The sequence below is a fragment of the Chenopodium album genome, chromosome 18 (assembly GCF_948465745.1).
Source record: "Chenopodium album chromosome 18, dcCheAlbu1.1, whole genome shotgun sequence".
Classification (NCBI taxonomy): Eukaryota; Viridiplantae; Streptophyta; class Magnoliopsida; order Caryophyllales; family Amaranthaceae; genus Chenopodium; species Chenopodium album.
The window spans coordinates 6,077,767-6,097,491 of NC_137851.1; the positions used below are offsets into that span (position 1 = coordinate 6,077,767).

The 19,725-nt window shown below is 36.1% G+C and overlaps 1 protein-coding gene across 2 annotated transcripts; it reads left to right on the plus strand.

Moving 5' to 3' along the window:
• Positions 1–6,440: 6,440 nt before the first annotated feature.
• On the plus strand, positions 6,441–15,070 carry LOC145592866 (AUGMIN subunit 5-like). Of its 2 annotated transcripts, none has more exons than XM_081649372.1 (10): positions 6,441–7,178; positions 8,546–9,088; positions 9,321–9,462; positions 9,699–9,869; positions 10,268–10,477; positions 11,753–11,938; positions 12,479–12,638; positions 13,039–13,225; positions 13,583–13,715; positions 14,467–15,070. In XM_081649372.1, the coding sequence occupies exons 1-10, from the start codon at positions 6,712–6,714 to the stop codon at positions 14,593–14,595; spliced, it is 2,328 nt and encodes a 775-aa protein (XP_081505498.1). In that variant the 5' UTR covers positions 6,441–6,711; the 3' UTR covers positions 14,596–15,070. The 2 variants fall into 2 exon arrangements, with proteins under 2 accessions (XP_081505498.1, XP_081505499.1); XM_081649373.1 differs by having other exon boundaries at positions 13,045–13,225.
• The last annotated feature ends 4,655 nt before the right edge of the window (positions 15,071–19,725 follow it).

The window sequence follows — 19,725 nt, forward strand, 5'->3', positions numbered from 1 at the left end:
CGTTACAATAATGTTGAAACAAATCGACTGTATGGTTGTATAAGAGTGATGTCAACTATGGAGTATTACACTCATAACTAGGTAATTGATATGTATATATCATAAAAATGTTACATCAAAAAAGTCAAAAATTAATAAACGCTTCGAAACTAAGACAAATCTAACAATAAGTAATGGAATCGCAAGAGATTTCAAATAGGACAATCAAATTAAATTGAATAAATGGAGTATTATTACAAAGTCATCGTAATATTGAAATATAGCCTAGGATTCTTTTATAGAGAGAAAATCATTCCCTCCTCCTCCCCCCTCTCCAAAAAAAATAAAAAATAAAAAAATAAGGGTTTGTTTATTAAATATAATTCCTTATAAAACTTTTTGAAAAAGTAAGTAGTGCAATATCTAAAGAATAAAGAAAGTATACATGTTAGATTAGACAACCTTAACTATCTAGCTTATCTAGACACATTCCTCTTACTTACCTTACTCTCTCACCACAATGTCTACCTCATCCATAATTTCCTTGTATGGAAGATAGGAAGCGATGTCACTGAGATATTGAAGTAATTATTTCAACAATTTTTACAAGTGTTAGATTTCGGGAAAACTCCTCAGATTGGAGTGTGTACCATTGAAAAATATATATAGGGGTTTACAAGAGTCGTAATCCTATTATGATAAGGATACGAGGTATAATAAAATATATACAAGATTATCCTAATCTGCGACAAATATTATCATAAATATAATATCTATCACACCCCCGCAGTCGTAGCGGGAGGAGGGCGTACGCTAAGACTGGACCTGAATTCCAGAAACAATTCTCGTGGTAGGCCTTTAGTGAAAATGTCCGCAAACTGATATCTAGTAGGAACATGGAGAACCCGAACTTGTCCCAAAGCAACCTTTTCTAGAACAAAATGAATATCCATCTCCACATGTTTGGTGCGTTAGTGCTGTACCGGGTTGCCAGAAAGGTAGATTGCACTGACATTATCACAATAAACGATAGTAGCCTGCCGTAGAGGACAATGTAACTCAAGTAAAAGATTACGAAGCCAACACGCCTCAGAGACAACATTTGTGACGCCTCGATATTCTGCTTCTGCACTCGACTTAGATAATGTATGTTGACGCTTAGATGACCAGGACATGAGGTTGTCCCCAAGAAAACAACAATACCCCGATGTGGAACGACGGGTATCGAGACAACCTCCCCAGTCAGCGTCAGTGTAAGTAATCAAGCGATGAGAAGCAATAGGATATAAATGTAAACCGTGATCAATGGTACCCTGAACATAACGCAGAATGCGTTTTAATGCCTCATAGTGAGGTTCCCGAGGATCATGCATAAAAAGACACACCTGTTGTACCGCATAGGAAATATCTGGCCTGGTGAAAGTGAGGTACTGAAGAGCACCTGCTAAACTGCGATACAGAGTAGGATCCCGAAAAGGTGGTCCTGCATCCGTACTAAGTTTGGACTTAGTGTCAACTGGAGTGGCTGCAGGTTTACAAGAGGCCATACATGCACGCTCTAAAATCTCCTGTGCATACTTTTCTTGCGAAAGTAGCAAATAAGAAGGTTTTCGGGTCACTGCTATGCCCAAAAAATAGCTCAAAGGACCCAAATCTGTCATAGGAAACTCAGTTTGCAACTGAGATATGATCCATGCACGCAACCTGTCAGATGAGGTAGCTAAAATAATATCATCAACATACAAGAGTAAATATGCCATATTATCACCCTGCCGGAAAGTAAAAAGAGAGTTGTCACTATTAGCAATGACAAAACCCAATTTGATGAGAAAATTTGCAAGGCGTTGGTACCAAGCTCTGGGAGCTTGTTTTAAACCATAAAGGGCCCTGCGGAGCCGACAAACATGAGAAGGAGCCCTCCGATCAACAAAACCCGGGGGTTGATGCATATAAACAGTTTCCTGCAAATCACCATGTAGAAAGGCATTTTTGACATCTAATTGATGAATCGACCACTTTTTGGCCAAAGCCAAACTTAGAACAGTTCGAATAGTGGCCGGTTTAACTACCGGACTAAAAGTCTCATCACAATCCACACCAATTTCCTGCGACCTGCCATCACACACAAGACGAGCTTTGTGCCTTTCAAGATCACCGTTAGATTTGTATTTATGCTTAAAAAGCCACATACAATTAACAATATTCACCCCCATAGGCCTAGGCACCAAATCCCATGTCCCTGTTTTAATTAAAGCACTATATTCATCATTCATCGCCCCATTCCAATTTGGGTCGGATAAGGCTTGTTTATAGGACTTGGGAAGCGGGGATTTATGAGGAGCTAGGCATGTTGAAACATTGGTCATTGCGTAGTTTGGATTTGGTTTTACAATGCCGTGTCTCAAACGCGTTTGCATTTGAGGTGAGGGAGGAAGAATTGGCTGAGAAGTGTGGTTGGGTCAGAGGTGAGGTGGTGTGTATTTTGCTGGGCTGCTTGTGTTTGGGCCTGGAGAGTGAGGTGGATCTGGCGGGTTGTAGGAAGCAGGAGAGAGGTCTGTTTGGGCCGCTGGCTGTCCATCACCCGCTGGGCTCATGACGTGTAGGCCTGGTTGGGTCGTTGGATTTCCAGCGTCCAATGGAGCTGTAGATCCATGAGTGTGATTAGTTGGGCCAAAGGGGTTGCCAAACTTTAGAATATTATGGGTTAAAAAAGGTGATCTTTCATCAAAGCCCAGGAAGTTGTAGTCCTCAAGTTTATATTTTTGCAAGTTCATGTACGGAAAAGTTTGTTCATCAAAAGTGACATGTCTAGAAAAAATATATTTATTTGAGGTAATATCAAGACACCTATACCCACGGTGGTTACTAGGATACCCTAAAAAGACACAAGGGGAAGACCGAGGAGCAAGCTTGTGGGGAGCGGTGGAAGAGAGATTTGGAAAACATAGACACCCAAACACCCGAAGGTGATCATATGATGGAGTTTTGTGAAATAGAGCCTCAAATGGGGTTGTGTTCTTGAGAGTTTTGGTAGGCAAAATATTGAGTAAATAAGTTGCAGTTTCAAGAGCATAGACCCAAAAATTTGGTGGAAGGGAGGCATGAAACAATAGAGTGCGTTTGATATTGTTTAAAGTGCGGATCATGCGTTCAGCTTTACCATTTTGTGAGGATGTATGGGGACACAAAAATTGAAACACCATACCATTTTCAATACAAAATTTTTTAAAAGGGTCATTATCAAACTCACGACCATGGTCACTTTGAAAAGCTTTTATTGGTCGTTCGAATTGAGTTTTGACAAAGGCACGAAAATCAAGAAATTTTTGAAAGGCTTGAGATTTGTAAGAAAGTGGGATAGCCCACACATAATGAGTAAAGTCGTCAAGAAGTACCAAATAGTATTTGTTACCCGTTGAGTTATGGATAGGTGAAGTCCATAGATCGGCATGAACAATATCAAAAGCACAAGTAGTATTATTATTTGAATCATAAAAGGGAAGTCTAGTGTGTTTTCCAATCTGACAAGAATTGCAAAAATTATTAGAGCTAGGCTCTTTATTACAATTTATTGCATTATTACTCCTAAGAAAGCTTAAAGAAGAGGCTCCAGGGTGGCCTAGACGGTTGTGCCAAGTGGTGGGTGAAATAGCAGTGAGAGTTGTAGCAAGCTGGGCTGTGGGCGACTTGAGGGAGGTGACCGGATATAAATCCCCCGAGCTATCACATCTCGTTATAATTCTCCCCGTGTGAAGGTCCTTCACAGAAAAACCAGATGGGTCAAATTCAATTGAAACAGAGTTATCTGTGGTGAATTTTCGAACAGAAATAAGGTTTTTAATAATTTGTGGTGCAAGATAGACATCACGAAGGGTAAGGGGTGTATTAGATAGTTTGGTGTGACCATAACCTGTTATTGGAATGCGGTGACCATTGCCTACTAAAATGTGATTATTAGTGCTTAAATTAAATAGGGGCAAGAGATTACCAGAATTGTTCGTCATGTGTGATGTTGCACCGGAATACATATACCATCTGTCATCTGGTTGGGAGAAAGACATTGTTGCGAGAGCATTGCCAAGCTCGGTAGGGGTCATGGGCGGCCCATGTGTTGAACCCGTAGCATAAGCCTGCTGATTTTGTGATCCGAAATTGTGAGCTTGCCGTCAAGATTGCGAACTAGGTCCTGCGGTGGGATAGGGTGAAGGTGGTGTGGCCCAACTCCTTTGTTGTTGGACATCTTGGAGAGCTGCCATTAATTGGGCCCAAGCTGGATTATTAGTGGCGGCCCAATTAGAAGAGCCAACAGATTGTTTCTGCTGTTGTGAATAATTGTTGTTATTCGAATTGTTGGAGTTGCTAGTGTTTCCCCTGCCATGTCCTCGACCTGGTTTTCCACCACGTCCACCACCGCGACCACGGCCCCGACCACCACCACGGCTACTCCCCTGTTGGTGTGATGAAGACGCTACTGTGGAGGAGTCACCGGTTTGTGCAACAAAAAAGGAGGGAGGCGTGGAGGTGTCATTAGCCTTGCGAGATTCTTCGAGAAGAAGACGAGACCGTGCCGTTTCAAAAGACGGAAGAGGCTCAGTTTGTTGAATCATGGCTGCAACGGTGTCGTAATCGGTCTTTACAAGGCCAGCAACCAGTCGTAAAACAAGTTTTTGTTCCGAAATTTCTTGATCAACATTAGCAAGTTGATCTTTCAAACTCTTCAATTGTTGACAATAAGAGGTAATATCAGGGAAATTTGAGAGATGTAAATTGTTAAATTGATTTTCAAGATACACGGCACGAGTATGTTTGTTATCTTGAAAAATAGCCTTAATTCTATCCCAAGTTTGTTGGGCAGTAGCACCTCGATAAGAACCGTATCAAGGAGGTCAGGTGAGATTGTGCCATATATCCACTTTTTCACAATGGAGTCAAGACGCAGCCATAACGCGTCGGAGATATCCTTGGGTCGAGGTGTTTTAGGGTCAATGTGGTCTAGGACATTGTATGCATGACAATGGATCTCAAAGAGTTCAACCCAATTGGAATATTTGCCCTTCTCACGATCAAGAATCAATGGAATATCATTCTTGATATTGTTCACTGACAAAGCTGGATGATATTCGTTTGTAGGTGGAGGAGGAGGTGGAGGTTCTTCACTGTCCTTCGTCATTGATTAGGCGTAAATAATTGCAATAACAAGGCTACTACAATATTGTGGGAAATCAAAGAAAGAATCTGGGTTGTTGGGAAGGCAAATACACGTTGAACAAATTAAAAATAAAAATTACAGTGGAAGAATTTTGCGGAAGCTAGATCGAATACCTAAGCTGTGATACCATGTTAGATTTTGGGAAAACTCCTCAGATTGGAGTGTGTACCATTGAATAATATATATAGGGGTTTACAAGAGTCATAATCCTATTATGATAAGGATACGAGGTATAACAAAATATATACAAGATTATCCTAATCTGCGACAAATATTATCATAAATATTGATTAGTTATTGATTAGTTTTGTAAGGTAGATTCGTTAGGGTAATGAAACCATAGAGAATTACAATGACTTAGTAGTCATTACTCATTAGCTGAAACAAATATTCAACTTTCAACCCTCAAGCATAACAAAACAAACAATCAAATCTTATGCTATTTTCAAATATTGGATCCACTAGTGACCTCCTCAAATCTCTTGTGTGAATGACTTTTGACAACGTTGAGGATGAACTTATTAGCTCAATCAAAGCCAACAAAATCATTCCTCCCCTTCTTTAGCCAAACTTTCGTAAATCAACTGATTAACTTTAATCATTAATAATAGAGCTGACCATCTATGACACAACAAGATCGAAACTAACACCGAAACGAATAAGAAGTTACAGAGAGAAAACACAAAGTCGACATGACATGATACGAAACCAACTCGAACTCGATCCGTTTAGATAAGGTGCTCAAATTATGCAAGCATCCTACATTTGCATAATTTTTTATAGGTTTTAATACGAGACCAAACGCAAACACAACATAACACAACACGATATAAACTTTTTACGAGCTCTAACTCTAATTAACAATCCAATCCGCAATTTATTTAAGGCCCTGTTTTGTTCACCTTATTTCCACTTTAAGAAAAATAAGTTTAGATTAGGGTTAATAAGTTCAGAAAAAATAAGTTTAGATAAATTGTGATAAGGGTTAATCAGAACTACCCAAATTCAATTTATAACCAAAATAAGTTGTAATAAAGACTAATAAATTCAAATAAATTTAAATAAGTTCAAGTAAAAATCAGGTGAATAGAATAAACCATTCGCTCATCAGAATTATAACCGTAATTGTACGCTACAATTAACATCATCTTTGTACCAATAGCGGGACCTCCCATTTCAAAAATAAAAAAGAAAACTCCATTTTTATTCAATTTCCTCAAATTCCATCCTTTTTTTTCAAACTCAGACAAAACATCCACTCTCTCACTCCTCTTCTTCTCTCTTCCAATACTCACACTATCAATTCAAATCTGCTTCCAAATTTCTTACATTCTTCGTCAATTCTTACAAATTCCTCCGATTAATTCGACATTTGCATTCATTAGATCTGTTCTAGGGCTTTAGCTTCAATTCCCTTTTTTCAATTGGAATTACTGGTAATACGATCCCCAAAAAACCCGATGATTTCGTCGTGATTTGAAATTCTAGGGTTTTTGTTTTGTGTTTTTTTTTTTAATTGCGAAATGCAGAGCTCAACGAGCTCGGCAATGGCGGCTCAACCAGAGGCGATTTTGGAGTGGCTTCAGAAAGAGATGGGGTATAGACCTGCGGGCCCGTATACGGGCTCAAGTCGGGCCGGAGTGGGCCCATCGGCGGATGCAATTAGGAAGGTTTGTAGAGGGAATATGATTCCGGTGTGGAGTTTCTTGCTTCAGAGGGTGAAATCGGAGAAGACGGCGGAGACGATTCGAAGGAATATTCAGGTTCATGGAGGTGATGGTGGTGGAAAGGGGAAGGAGGTTGGGAAGAGGAGAGAGAAAGAGAGAGGGAGATTGGAGGCATTGCAGGAGAGAGATGCCGCCGAGAAGGAGGTTGAGAGGTTGAGGCAGATTCTTAGGAGGCAGAGGAAAGAGTTGAAGGCTAAAATGTTGGAGGTTTCGAGGGAGGAGGCCGAGAGGAAGCGAATGCTCGATGATCGCGGGAATCTCAGGTATAGCTTGCTTTCTCTTTGCAGCTGATTATGTTAAGAGTCATTTGTTCAATGCTTATATTAGTTTGTAACTTGTTGGTGTTGGCATTGGTAGTTTGATGTAGAGTTTTTATCTTCGGATGTTTACATTTTTCGATGTTTAGCGAATTAATGTCGAGGGTATTGGCTTTGGTTTCGATAGAATGCTTTATTTACACTCTATGGCCTTGGCATTATCATCACTAGGTCAAATTTCATATCAGGAAGTGCATTCCTATTATCATGTTTCTTAGTGTAACTAGAATTACTGTCGAAGGTATTGGTTTGTACAATGGTAATTTCGGAGCAAACTCGGCTTGGATATTATAGGATTGTACAGTACTTTGGAATTTAATAAAAGCTGTAACATTTCTTGCAAAGGCTTATGATTGGATATTCCATAATACCCTCATTTGAAATGAATGTGGGTGAGAAGGTTGAAAGGACACAACCATCGTAATGGTTGTTTAGCTTAACTATATCTAACCTTATACTACCTTTGTTCCTTATATTTGCAACTTTGGAAGGTTGCACGGTTTGAGGCAAAATTTGTTTGTGAGTGTTAAATGGAGTGAGAAATACAGAGATGGATGTGATGAGGAGAGAGACAGAGATAAATGATAACTTAAAAAGGAAAGACAACATTTGTTGCAAATAGTATGAAACATCCATTTTTGGCATATGTTGCAAATAATATGAAACGAAGGTAGTATACGATGAGTTGGGACAACTTGAATATGGGATGGAGGAAATGACATAGAATAATCTGGATTAGATGTGGTGGGTGTATGAGCATTGCTGTAATAATTTCCTAGGACGTGGAAGGAGGATAATGTGTGGGCATAATTGGAGAGGGTTGGGCATTAGTTACTTTAGTTGAGTACACTATTTATTTTAGTATTGTCTAAATATCATATTGAGTGTTGAGGGTTTGTGCTTTGGGTTGGGAATGGAGAGTGAATCATTTGTACTTGCACTGTTCATGCCAACTGCCAAGAGGCATCTTTGAGGCATTGTAGTATGAACTATGTATTCTTTTAAAGAGTCAAGCATTCTAGTTGCTCGTATGAGTTTGGGCTCCTATGTTCTAAAGGTGATCCTTTCAAACAGAAGGGCTCTTTAGCAAGAGTCAACATTGAATTGCTATTGTAGGCTTGTAGCATGAGAAGTATAATGCATAAAGAACCGAACAAACTTGACTGCACATTTCATTATTCAGCTTTGACAATTTGCAAAAGATGTGGATGACAGTAAATATACAAACCTGAATAGTGTTACTTCATATTAAAATGTGAAACTTATTTGTTTAAATATGGGCAATTTTTGATGATGTGTTATATATAATGCAGGCATAAGCAGGTTATGTTGGAGACATATGATCAACAATGTGATGAAGCAGCAAAAATATTTGCTGAATATCATAAACGTCTTCGTCATTACGTCAGTCAGGCTAGGAATTCTCAGAGGTCCAGTGTTGATCTCTCTACTGAAGTAGCTAGTACCCTGCATGCAAGCAGTGAGAAAGAGGGTGTTTACTCAACTGTCAAGGGAGCCAAAGCTGCTGAAGATGTCATTCTTATTGAAACTACTCGTGAAAGGAACATCAGAAAAGCATGTGAGTTTCTTGCATTACATACGCTTGACAGAATACGCAGCTCTTTTCCTGCTTTTGAAGGAAGTGGTGTGCACTCAAATCCTCAGCTAGAAGCTGCTAAGTTGGGCTATGATTTTGATGGTGAAATACCCGAGGAAGTTAGTATTGTTGTTGGAAATTGCCTAAAAAGTCCACCTTTGTTACTTCAAGCTATTACTGCATATACTCAGCGGTTGAATTCACTAATTGGTAGAGAAATTGAGAAAGTTGATGTTAGAGCAGATGCTGAAGCACTCAGGTACTTGTGATGTTTCCTTACTATCTTTAGTGGCAATTTATTTTTATTTTATTACTCTATGGATTATTTTTATTGGAAAGTGATGTTAATATCACTGTCTTCATGTCTTGTAATCCTCACATTTGCCTGTGTGGAATGTACTGTTTATTTGATGCCTTGGGTACAAGCATTGTATGTCTACATGTCTTGTAATCCTCACTAAACTTATTGTATGTTCGGTCATGTTGATCAGGTATAAGTATGAGAACAACCGAGTGATGGATGCTTCATCCCCAGATATGACCTCACCATTAAGTTATCAACTTTATGGTAATGGAAAGATTGGGGAAGATCTACCTTCAAAGGGAAGTGAAAATCAGCTTCTTGAAAGACAGGTTTGGTTCTATTTTGACACATAGCATATTGTTTTTATTATTACATTATTTACATTTGGAATGTGTAGATGTCTTGCTGATTATGTTTGTCAGTCTCCTTTTCCTTTGGAAGTGAGTGATTTAGTGATCGACACATGTTATATTGAGATTCTTTAATTGTTTATATGGTTTTACATTTTAACTCTTTGAATTTGTGAGTTGCTTTCTTAACGAGTTTCTCTCTTTCATCATCGCAGAAAGCTCATGTTCAACAATTTATAGCTACAGAGGATGCTTTAAATAAATCTGCAGAAGCTCGAAGTATGTCTGAGAAGCTTCTAATTCGTCTGCATGGAAGTGATGTTAATTCTCACCTGCCCATTGTTGGAGGAGCGTCGCAAAATGTTGGGAGTCTCAGGCAATTCCAGGTAACCTTGGTTAAAACAGTTTGCAAAAAATTTCAAGTCCGGTAATTCATTGGATCACTATCGGTTGACATAGAATATGCTTCAGGTGTTTAATTTTGCAATTAAATAGCCTTGTAGGTTTGTGGGTTTGAATTTGTCTTGAAGTTTGAAAGTTTCATTGATTATCGAGCTGCTTAGCACAAATTCTTTGTTTACTATTTTCTCTTCTAAATTTACCCTTTGTTCCTGGCTAGCTGTTTTTTTTTTCCTGGTTTGTGAGAACAGAGCTGTGCTGATACAGGGTTTAACCATTTACGTTTGTCACTCTTGAACTCTTGGTTGCATAGGTGCCTTGTAGATTTATTCTAGCAAGCTTTAGACTTTGTTGGGTGTATGCTAACTGTTTTCCTTGTTTTTAGTTGGAAGTGTGGACGAAGGAGAGAGAAGCTGCTGGATTAAGGGCAAGTGTAAACACATTAATGTCTGAGGTGCAGCGTTTGAATAAGTTATGTGCTGAGAGGAAAGAAGCCGAAGATTCTTTGAAAAAGAAATGGAAAAAGATTGAGGAGTTTGATTCTCGAAGATCTGAACTTGAATCTATATGTACTGCTCTTCTTGACGCTAACAAGGTAAGTAATTGAGCTGGAGCCTGTCTTTGATTGCCTAGCAAATTAAAAAATCAATAACTGTTTCTGACATTGATGTCTAATAAAATTTTCACTTAATGCATTCTTTATGAGTTTATGGCCTCAAGACTCAGTATTGTATACAGAGTGTTATAAATTTTCGATATCATTTATTCACTTGGATACTTGTTAGGGTTGTGTCCATAAGTACGCTGTTTTGTGTTATTTTTTCAAATAAGAAACTTATCATTGGGTCATCCACACAGTAGTCACATCCCTAAAAGTGCTAGTTCTATGTGATTGCTGTGTGTATGACCCACTTAAGTGGGATTATGGAAGTTGCTCATTGGTTATGGACTCTTTTCTGCTTCCATTCTTGGCTATTAAATTATCTGAGTATGGATGTTTATCTGACAGGTTGAAAGGCAACTTCCAGTAATTTTGTTCTTGCTTCCCCCCCCCCCCCCCCCCCTTTTTTTATTCTCTATAAAATAACGGCCTGAGCTTACATGCCCAGTAAAATTTCATTACTAAAATCTATCAATTTAAGCTTCTATCTTACAGGCATGACATCTGCTCTTGGTAGCATCCGTGCTTCATTTTGTCTCTTGCTGGCATCTGAAGCCTCATGTTATGTTTATATGTTGAAAGCCCTTATTAATATGTGCTATCTCCATTGTTTGCTTTGTAAATACTCTATCAATCTCTAAATAATAAGCCACATTGATCATGGTTATCTTTGAGGACATATGCTATATTGTCATACTAGTTATTTTTTGTGGAAGTTTACATGTCTTTGTTGTGCTACTACATAGTCTTTCCTGAGAACTCTTAAGCGAGGGATTACATTTAAAGTAATATGTGGAAATTTTAGTGCTATACATCAAATTTTAGAAATTGGCCCATTATTTTGGGATGGCTTATATAAGATATGTGGCCTACTAGTTAGGGCTGGAGGTAGCAGCATATAGATCATTTCTGCTGTTAGGTTTTTTTTACTCTACTTTCTTTGCTGTGAGATTTCAAAGACCACACTTTTTGACACTCTTGAAGGTTGCATATAAAATTAAATTATTTAGGTGATTGTGGGATCACAATGATCGCATAAAAGACCAGCGATTCAAATTATATGGATTTTCTTATAGCTGTCTACACTTTGTGGATTTGTTGGCAAATTTATGTATGATAACCTGTGTTGGGGCCTTTATGAAGCAAATTCAGTGGTCTATAAACATTTGAATTTCTCTTACCCTTAACATGATCTTAAATTGCTTCCAGGCTGCTGCTGCATTTTGGAGTCAACAGCCATTGGTTGCTCGTGAATTTGCATCTAGTACTATCATCCCTGCTTCTGGAATTGTGATAGATCTATCAAACAGTGCAAAGGATCTTATTGAAAAAGAAGTTTCATCATTCCTGCAAAGTCCTGATAATAGTCTTTACATGCTGCCAGCTAGCCCACAGGTAAACAATTAGTCTGTTGTGTTAATTGTTTTTTTTTACTCTTATATTTGTTTAAGGGTGGATAAAGGATTTGTACTATGTAGATATCAGACATGCCTCAGTTTTTCTCAATCAGTGTTCTTTGGGTTTATCATTGATCAAATTAGTGAGGCACAATGGATATGTTATGTTTGACAGTAGTAGCAATGGGCTAAGTTGAGAATGCGAGCTAAACATGAGAGAAAAGGATGAGTGTTTTAACTTAGGTTTCTTCATGACTTTCTGCGTATCTCTGAGTTAATGAGTTATGACCTTGTGTTCTCTGTTCTCTTTGAGTTTTGAGTCTTTTGACTGTTTAGAATCTTGAGGGTAGATTTAGCACCAAGGCGTAGTTTTCTCCTGCCCAAATGATTTTCTTATGTCTCAGCTACCAAAGTAATGTATTTACAAAAGCTATGAAGTGGTCTAGATGTTATTTCTGACTGTAGGCTTTTCTTGTTAATGTGGCAATTAAATATCTTGTTTTGATCAGTTTCTTTCTTGTATTCTGGTTGTTATCAGGCACTCTTGGACTCCATGGGTTCTAGTGGGTCCACGGGACCAGAGGCCCTAGCTGCTGCTGAGAAAAATGCTGCTTTGTTGACTGCAAGAGCTGGTGCAAGGGATCCATCTGCAATTCCCTCAATCTGTCGCATTTCTGCTGCTCTTCATTATCCTTCTGGTAAGGTTCCATCACTTAATACCTGTCATAAATTAATTAAAAGAAAAAGGAAGAACTTTGTAAGTGACGGAGCGTTGTGTTTGGGATCTTTCAACTATGTAACTCAGTTGGTACTGACTCCTGATACTAATTTAGTGCAGTTGAGTACTTGAGTAACAATTATATATTGCTCTTGTTTAAAGTCTTTATTTTAGTTGAATTCAGAAAGTTTAAAAAGTAGTTATCAGTGAGTTATGGTCCAGTCTCTTTAAGTTTTTCATGTTTTGAGGCATTATCTTTGTGTAAATGATAATATTGATTATTCATTGATATTCTGGAGATTCTGTTTGTTTCTTATGATTGGCACTTTAAATGTCTCCTCTCTTGGTTATGTAGTAAATAATTTCATTTTGTGTTGAAGGATCAGATGATGGTTTGGCATCAGTACTAAAAGCCTTGGAGTTCTCTTTGAAACTGCGGGGTTCTGAGGCCTGTGTGCTGGAGGACTTAGCAAAGGCAATCAATTTGGTTCATAGCCGAAGAGACCTTGTTGAAAGTGGTCGTACAGTGTTAAACCATGCTCACCATGCACAGCAGGAATATGAAAGGTAACATGTATTCCTTTTCTATTTCAATGTAGGATTCTCTGAACTCCTGCTTTTGTTTATGCATTGGTGTGCAGTGTGCTATTACATTAGAGCCCACTCATAAATAAGTTTGTCTTTTTTTTAGTATGATGAATCATTATTCTTTTGAAGCTGCACTAACAAAATTTATATTTTCCTTCATATTCTTCGGAGTTTTGAGTTTATTAGGTTTCTTACTGAGATAAGCTTATCTTTTGTATTTATATGGTCTATAAATTTTGTTAAAATGATGTGCATTGCTTCTCCTGTGGTCAGTGCGCCCATTGTCATAGGGCGTGTGTCATTCACAAATTAACATTTTCTAATTGAATTTGGCAGAACTACAAGGTACTGTCTTTCATTGGCCTCTGAACAAGAAAGAACTGTGACTGATGAATGGTTGCCTGAGCTCAGAAATGCTGTATTAAATGCTCAGAAGAGCCTGGAAGATTGCAAATATGTCAAGGGCTTGGTAAGTAATTGTTGTGCGTTTAGCAGAAATCATATGTATGTTCTGAGGGTCTGCATGTAATAAGAGTGTATTAGGATAGTATACACCCTCCACTCTTATCCATATGTTGCTTTTTCTAATTTTAGACTTATAGTTTTCAGATAGAATAAGATTGTATTTGTTTCTGTGCATCTCTTGAAGGGTTTATATTGAACCTTATAACACTTAGAAAGGAGGATAGCTTGTTAAGCTGCGTGTTTAGATTGTTAATCGTTAATTTCGATATGGAGTTGTTTTATTGGCATCATTGGTCTGGTCTTAATTCTTACAATCAAATGAAACGTATGGTGGATCAGTTTAATAATCAGATAATTATAGATATAAATGGCTGTTTCTCAGAATTCCTTAATATTCCCTGTCAGTAGATGGTATTTGACGATTGGGATTGTTAAATTTATGAATGAAAAACTTTGCCTTATGGAAATAGTGATGTCTTGTGTTGGAATGACTCGTAATTGAAAGATTGACAGCACTGCCTCAAGCACTCAACTCATTGTCTCTGTATAACAATATTCTGGATGCAAATTTAAGATTGTGCATTTTTATTTTTAACAAAGATTTTTGTTATTGAAAATCCAAGCACATGCCTGTCCAGTGCCTAAGGTGTAAAAATTGATCATATACAAGTAAAACCCAAATTTACAAGCTATGCTTGTCTGATCTGTATTGGCAGTTTTGTTTCTGTTTTAACCAATTTTGATGTGTTCTGCAGCTTGATGAGTGGTGGGAACAACCAGCCTCAACTGTTGTTGACTGGGTTACAGTTGATGGTCAAAATGTTGGTGCTTGGCTTAATCACGTGAAGCAGCTTCTTGCATTTTATGACAAGGAACTGTTATAAGTGGTTTTGATAATCCTCAGTGGACCAACTTCGTGACATTTTTCTTCTCCACTAGCCACTTGCAAATCCCAACTTTTGGCTAAGAGGTGTCTTGAAACCTTGAACTAACAGATTTTGTGCAATTATACCAGATATTAAGTTCTTGGAGACTGTGGGTAGAATCATCTCATTCCCAATCTGAGGTACAAGAAATATCTCCCTCCCACGCTTTGTTCCTCCCTCCCTTTTCTTCTCTCTCTCAACCCTCCTTATTGACTTAATGTACAGCATCTTATCCCCTTGTATAAACTTTGTATCAGTTTTTACGCTGGGTTTACAACTTTAAATGCCACTAAAAGGGCAGTGTATCTTTCACCTAATTTCTCTATTTTAGTAGAGCAGTGTTGCGTGATTTATAATGTAAAGAATTGTACTTGTGGACCTCAGTTTACTCTAATGCTAATGGAATGCCATTCTTTTTGTACTTACCATTCTGAACGCTTTTGCTATCTGTGGTTAAGTGAATCATAACTCTCACACATTTTCCTTTTTCTCTGCATAAAGTCTTCTTTAAACTATTACTATTGACATTACTGCTGAAGGAATTCTGTGATGAGCAACTCATCATTTGCTGTTTACCCGAGGAATTTACAGCTGCTGCTCCTGTGAAGTGTGAAGAACATGACAACAGCTGAGCCAAGATGATCAGTTGCAAGCTTTTTAATAACAGGTACCCCTTAATTTACTAAATTTCAAAGGGTTTTCTGAACTGTCTGTTTTAGTTATAGATTGTCCTGGATTTCTTCAGTACTAGTACAAACTAGAGGGTACTATACCTTCCTTGTGTAATGTTAGAATGGTAGGGAGTATCCATCTTCCACACATATAGTAACAATGCATCGTGTCAATGTATGATCTATAGGCTGAGCAAGTTTAAATTTATCACAGCCGGCCTGAAATATGAACATTCTTTTAGGATGACAGGTGATGTTTCCTATCCTCGAGTATATGGTGTTCAATGAGTTTCTTAACTTGGGGCGCTTATTTTGGACTGATGAGGTAGCCACTCAAGTCTTATCTCGCTCCCATCTTCATGTTGTTCATAGACCAAAACTACATCACATAGCTCTATCATTTGGCCTTTTGCGTCTGTAGGGCTAAAAATTATGAACCATATTTTCTCCCTTGCGGGCCTACCCTTTGAAAACCGATGTAAACTGGGTTAACAGTGATGCAACCCAATGTAATCTAATTGCAATACAAATGTCACATGCTGCCTTTATCTGAAAGATAAGTCTACTTGAAATTGTGAGATTATTTATTTATTTATTTATTGAACGGAATTATTGGTTAAGTATAGACACTATATAATATTTTAATTTCCACGAAATTTTATATTTTGGGCATTCATTCATTTTTAGTTGCAACACATTGAATTTCACATTTGTCAATGTACGATTTTAACTCTTCATATTTTTGATTAGAAATAATTAAAATAAGATATTATGAAGATTTAAATTAAAACGAACCTAACAAGATTTCACATAATTATATTTTGCTTAACATATATAAATCAATAAAGAAGGTCAAATGTAAGAATGTGATTAGTGTAAATTTTCAAGTATTGCAATTAAAAGTGAATGATTTTTGTACCGTAATTAGAGAGTTGTTTCTCTCAAATAAAAATTAACACTATACAAATCCATTCAAGAAGATATTTGATAAACAAAAAAAAATAAAAATCTTTTTCGTGACGATTTGGATTTTGGAATAACATGATAATGAAGGAAGATATTGTTTATGATTAATTATTGGTTATCACATCATTTGGAGTCGTATAAATTTGTAATACAATGACATTCAGCATTTAATTAATTGACAAACGTCGGTTTTTGTGTAATTAATGACAGAATATATTCGTTATCCTAAAGCCAAAGTTAACAGAATGTTCCTGATCCAAAAGAAAAAACAACATTCATATAGAAGAGCAGACATACTAGTACGTAAATTGTTATGTCGTGAGGTGCTAGTTAATTCAACCCGTGAGTTTGTGAGATAAGGTGGTCAACTTTTTTGGACACCCGTGAACTATGGAATTGGAAGCTCCCTTTTTACAAAATTAGCATTAATTTCTTGATCACTATCAAATGCTGTTACTAGAATTATTTTGTGATAAGTGTTCTTTTAGTGATGTTTAATCGGTATTAATGTACGCCATCATAAGCGATAATGATGATCAATTAATCATTAGGTACTTCGTTCAATTTGTAAATGGTACTTTGTATAGAGTATTAGTTTAGGAAGAAAATATCAAGTGTCAATCAGTGTTATTATAATTCAAAATTTTATGTGGTTACTTCTTTTTAAGAGAATCATTTTCTAGATTTTAAAGAGTTTCTTTTTTATGTGATGCTTTGAATTATTTTCTTTTACCTAATCTTTACTTTATGTAAGCCTCATATGTAAGTTACAACCACTATTAGGCATTAAATACATAAATCAATAGGGATTTACCCCCCTCTTCCACCCCCAAAAAACAAAAACAAAAAAAAGGTTAATTTGTGAAATTATTAGCTAGTTAGCTAGCTTGATTCTAAAAATTACTCCATGCACTTATTTAAAGGGAAGGGAGTAGATAAATAATTAAATATCATTAATAAACCATAAATAGCTGTATGAATTTGTTGAAAGTACTTATGAAATGCCTCTTTTCATTAATATCATCTCCTTCTTTTAATTTATATACACAAACTTATGTTTTGATTGACTGATTGTGATTTAAAAAATAAATTAATTAAAGATTCATTTTCCTTTTGACCTTTTGGATGGTTATAGATTAAATTAGAATGACTAAAAGGGTTGCTCTTCTTAGTTTTTCTACATTACAAAGTACTCCGTACTTCTTAGTTCATACATGTATGATAGATATTTTATTAACAAACTTTTAAAAAAATCGAATGTATAATAAAATATTGTACATCCATTATAAAGTTACCTTAAAATAAGTAAAAGTTACCCCTGAAATGAATAAAAGTTACCCCAATAAAAAAAACTCAATACAATTAAAATTATCTACGCTTTATTAGTAAGGAACTGCATTTTATATGACTATAAATCAATTATTAGTGATTGAATGTAATTAAATTACCTTTATTAAACATTTCTTATTTTCTATTTATATAAAAATCGTATTATGTTTAAAATTATCCAAAAAAGGGCAAAAAGTTACCCTAAAGTTAGCTAAAAGTTACCCTAATACTGCTCGATTTACACTAATATTAGTGTAAACCGGGTGTATGCAAAAATTTTCCTATTTTATTTATGATGTATATTTTGTATATACATAAAATCTATCTTAATCTGCGACAAATATTATCATAAATATAATATCTATCAATGTATACAAAGTAATACATAATTCTAAACGTCGACTTCAAATATATAACCTAATAGTAAGGGTTGTATACTTGTATCTCACAACCTTTTTTTTTTTTTTTTTTTTTTTTTTTTTTTTTTAGGGGCCGAGCAGCAACAATCTTGCATTATTTGCTCGAGGAACAATGTCATGTTAAATTATCACTAAAAGACATACACCAAAAAATTGAGCCACACAATATACTTCGTACGTAAATTTACTTATCAATTCCCCCACCCAATTCAGCAATCGGTGCATACTTGCGTTGAAATATGTCGTATGTTTAGTTTTTTTACCAATATAAAATTTGTGGTGCTTGAGATATGTATTTTGAATCACACAAATAATCAGTAATATTCTGCATAAACTGAAAACATGATTTTTATTTTAGCAAAATGCCACAAGAATTGAAGATGTTTTTTGTATCTTTTGTAATAACTACGTAGTAAATACCAAAATCAAATAAAGAAGTGACTGATTGTCTGCCTTAGGGTGGTCTAATGGTTTTCTATGTGTGTTATTTGCCCTTTTCCTTAAAGAAGATAAGAATTATCTAAAAATGGATTCTTATCCACCATATATTTCTGTACCTTATTTCAATCTATATCCTCGATGTTATTTATGTTATCTACTACGGAGTAGAACGTAATGCAAAGAATGCTAATTGGTTAAGTCTATACAAACAAATGTTTGTGCATGTAACATGTTCGGCTTACCTCTTTCTTTATTTTGCGATGATAAGTAGAAATTCATTTTATTTAAATGAAATGGAGCATATATAAGCTCAAGACTCCAAAAGATATTCGGATTATTCATAAAATACCTCGATCAAGAAATACACCATATCTATATAAAATTCAAGATGAACCATCGACTTGCCTATTTCTGTATCTTATAGAATTTAGCAAGGAGAAATTTGTTTCTGTATTTAGAAATCGAAATGTCTTTAGGGTTGATACCTATGATCGGCATATATATCTGTCCACACTTCTATTCTGTTTAGTTTGGACTATAACAAGCAGAGAATTTAATATTTTTTCGGCCTCTGACCGTATTTTGTTCAAACATAAGCTTACTGTATTATATTTGTACACATACGTTGTAACCTCAACCTCAACTAGATATCCATTCACTGCATCACATATATTTGATGCTGTAAACCTACAAAGGATAAATCTCAGAGTTGTACAACAGTAATGAAAAAAAGATAAATGGAAGAAATGCATTATGAATGACTACTGACTAGTGCAAAAGAGGGAACAAACTGATTTCATGTAAAGTACGTGTGAATGTGGCCTGCGATCATTTGCTCATTGATTCCTAAATTAATATAGAATATAATGTAATAACTTTTTCCGGACATTCTAAAATAGTACACATGACTAGCTGTTATCTCAGGGGATGGAGTAAACAACATTTGAGAATCAGAAAAACAAAATAATGAAAAATGGTGAATTATTGAAGTATTACTCTAATCAATCTAATCACTTAAGCTTTTTTAACCTACAAGTCCCAAGTCAAAACTCATGAAATATGTGGTTTACTCAACTTATCTCGTGAACCAACTGGGATTTCTACCTATTGCAATGTACGCCACCAATAAAAGAACTACTAACTTTCAGTAAAATTTAGCATGTAGTAAAACCTACATAATTCCAATAATAAAATAAAATAGGAATTTAAAAAATGTGAGGAGCATGATTTACTGTAGCATTAACAGCATCTAGTTTGTAGTT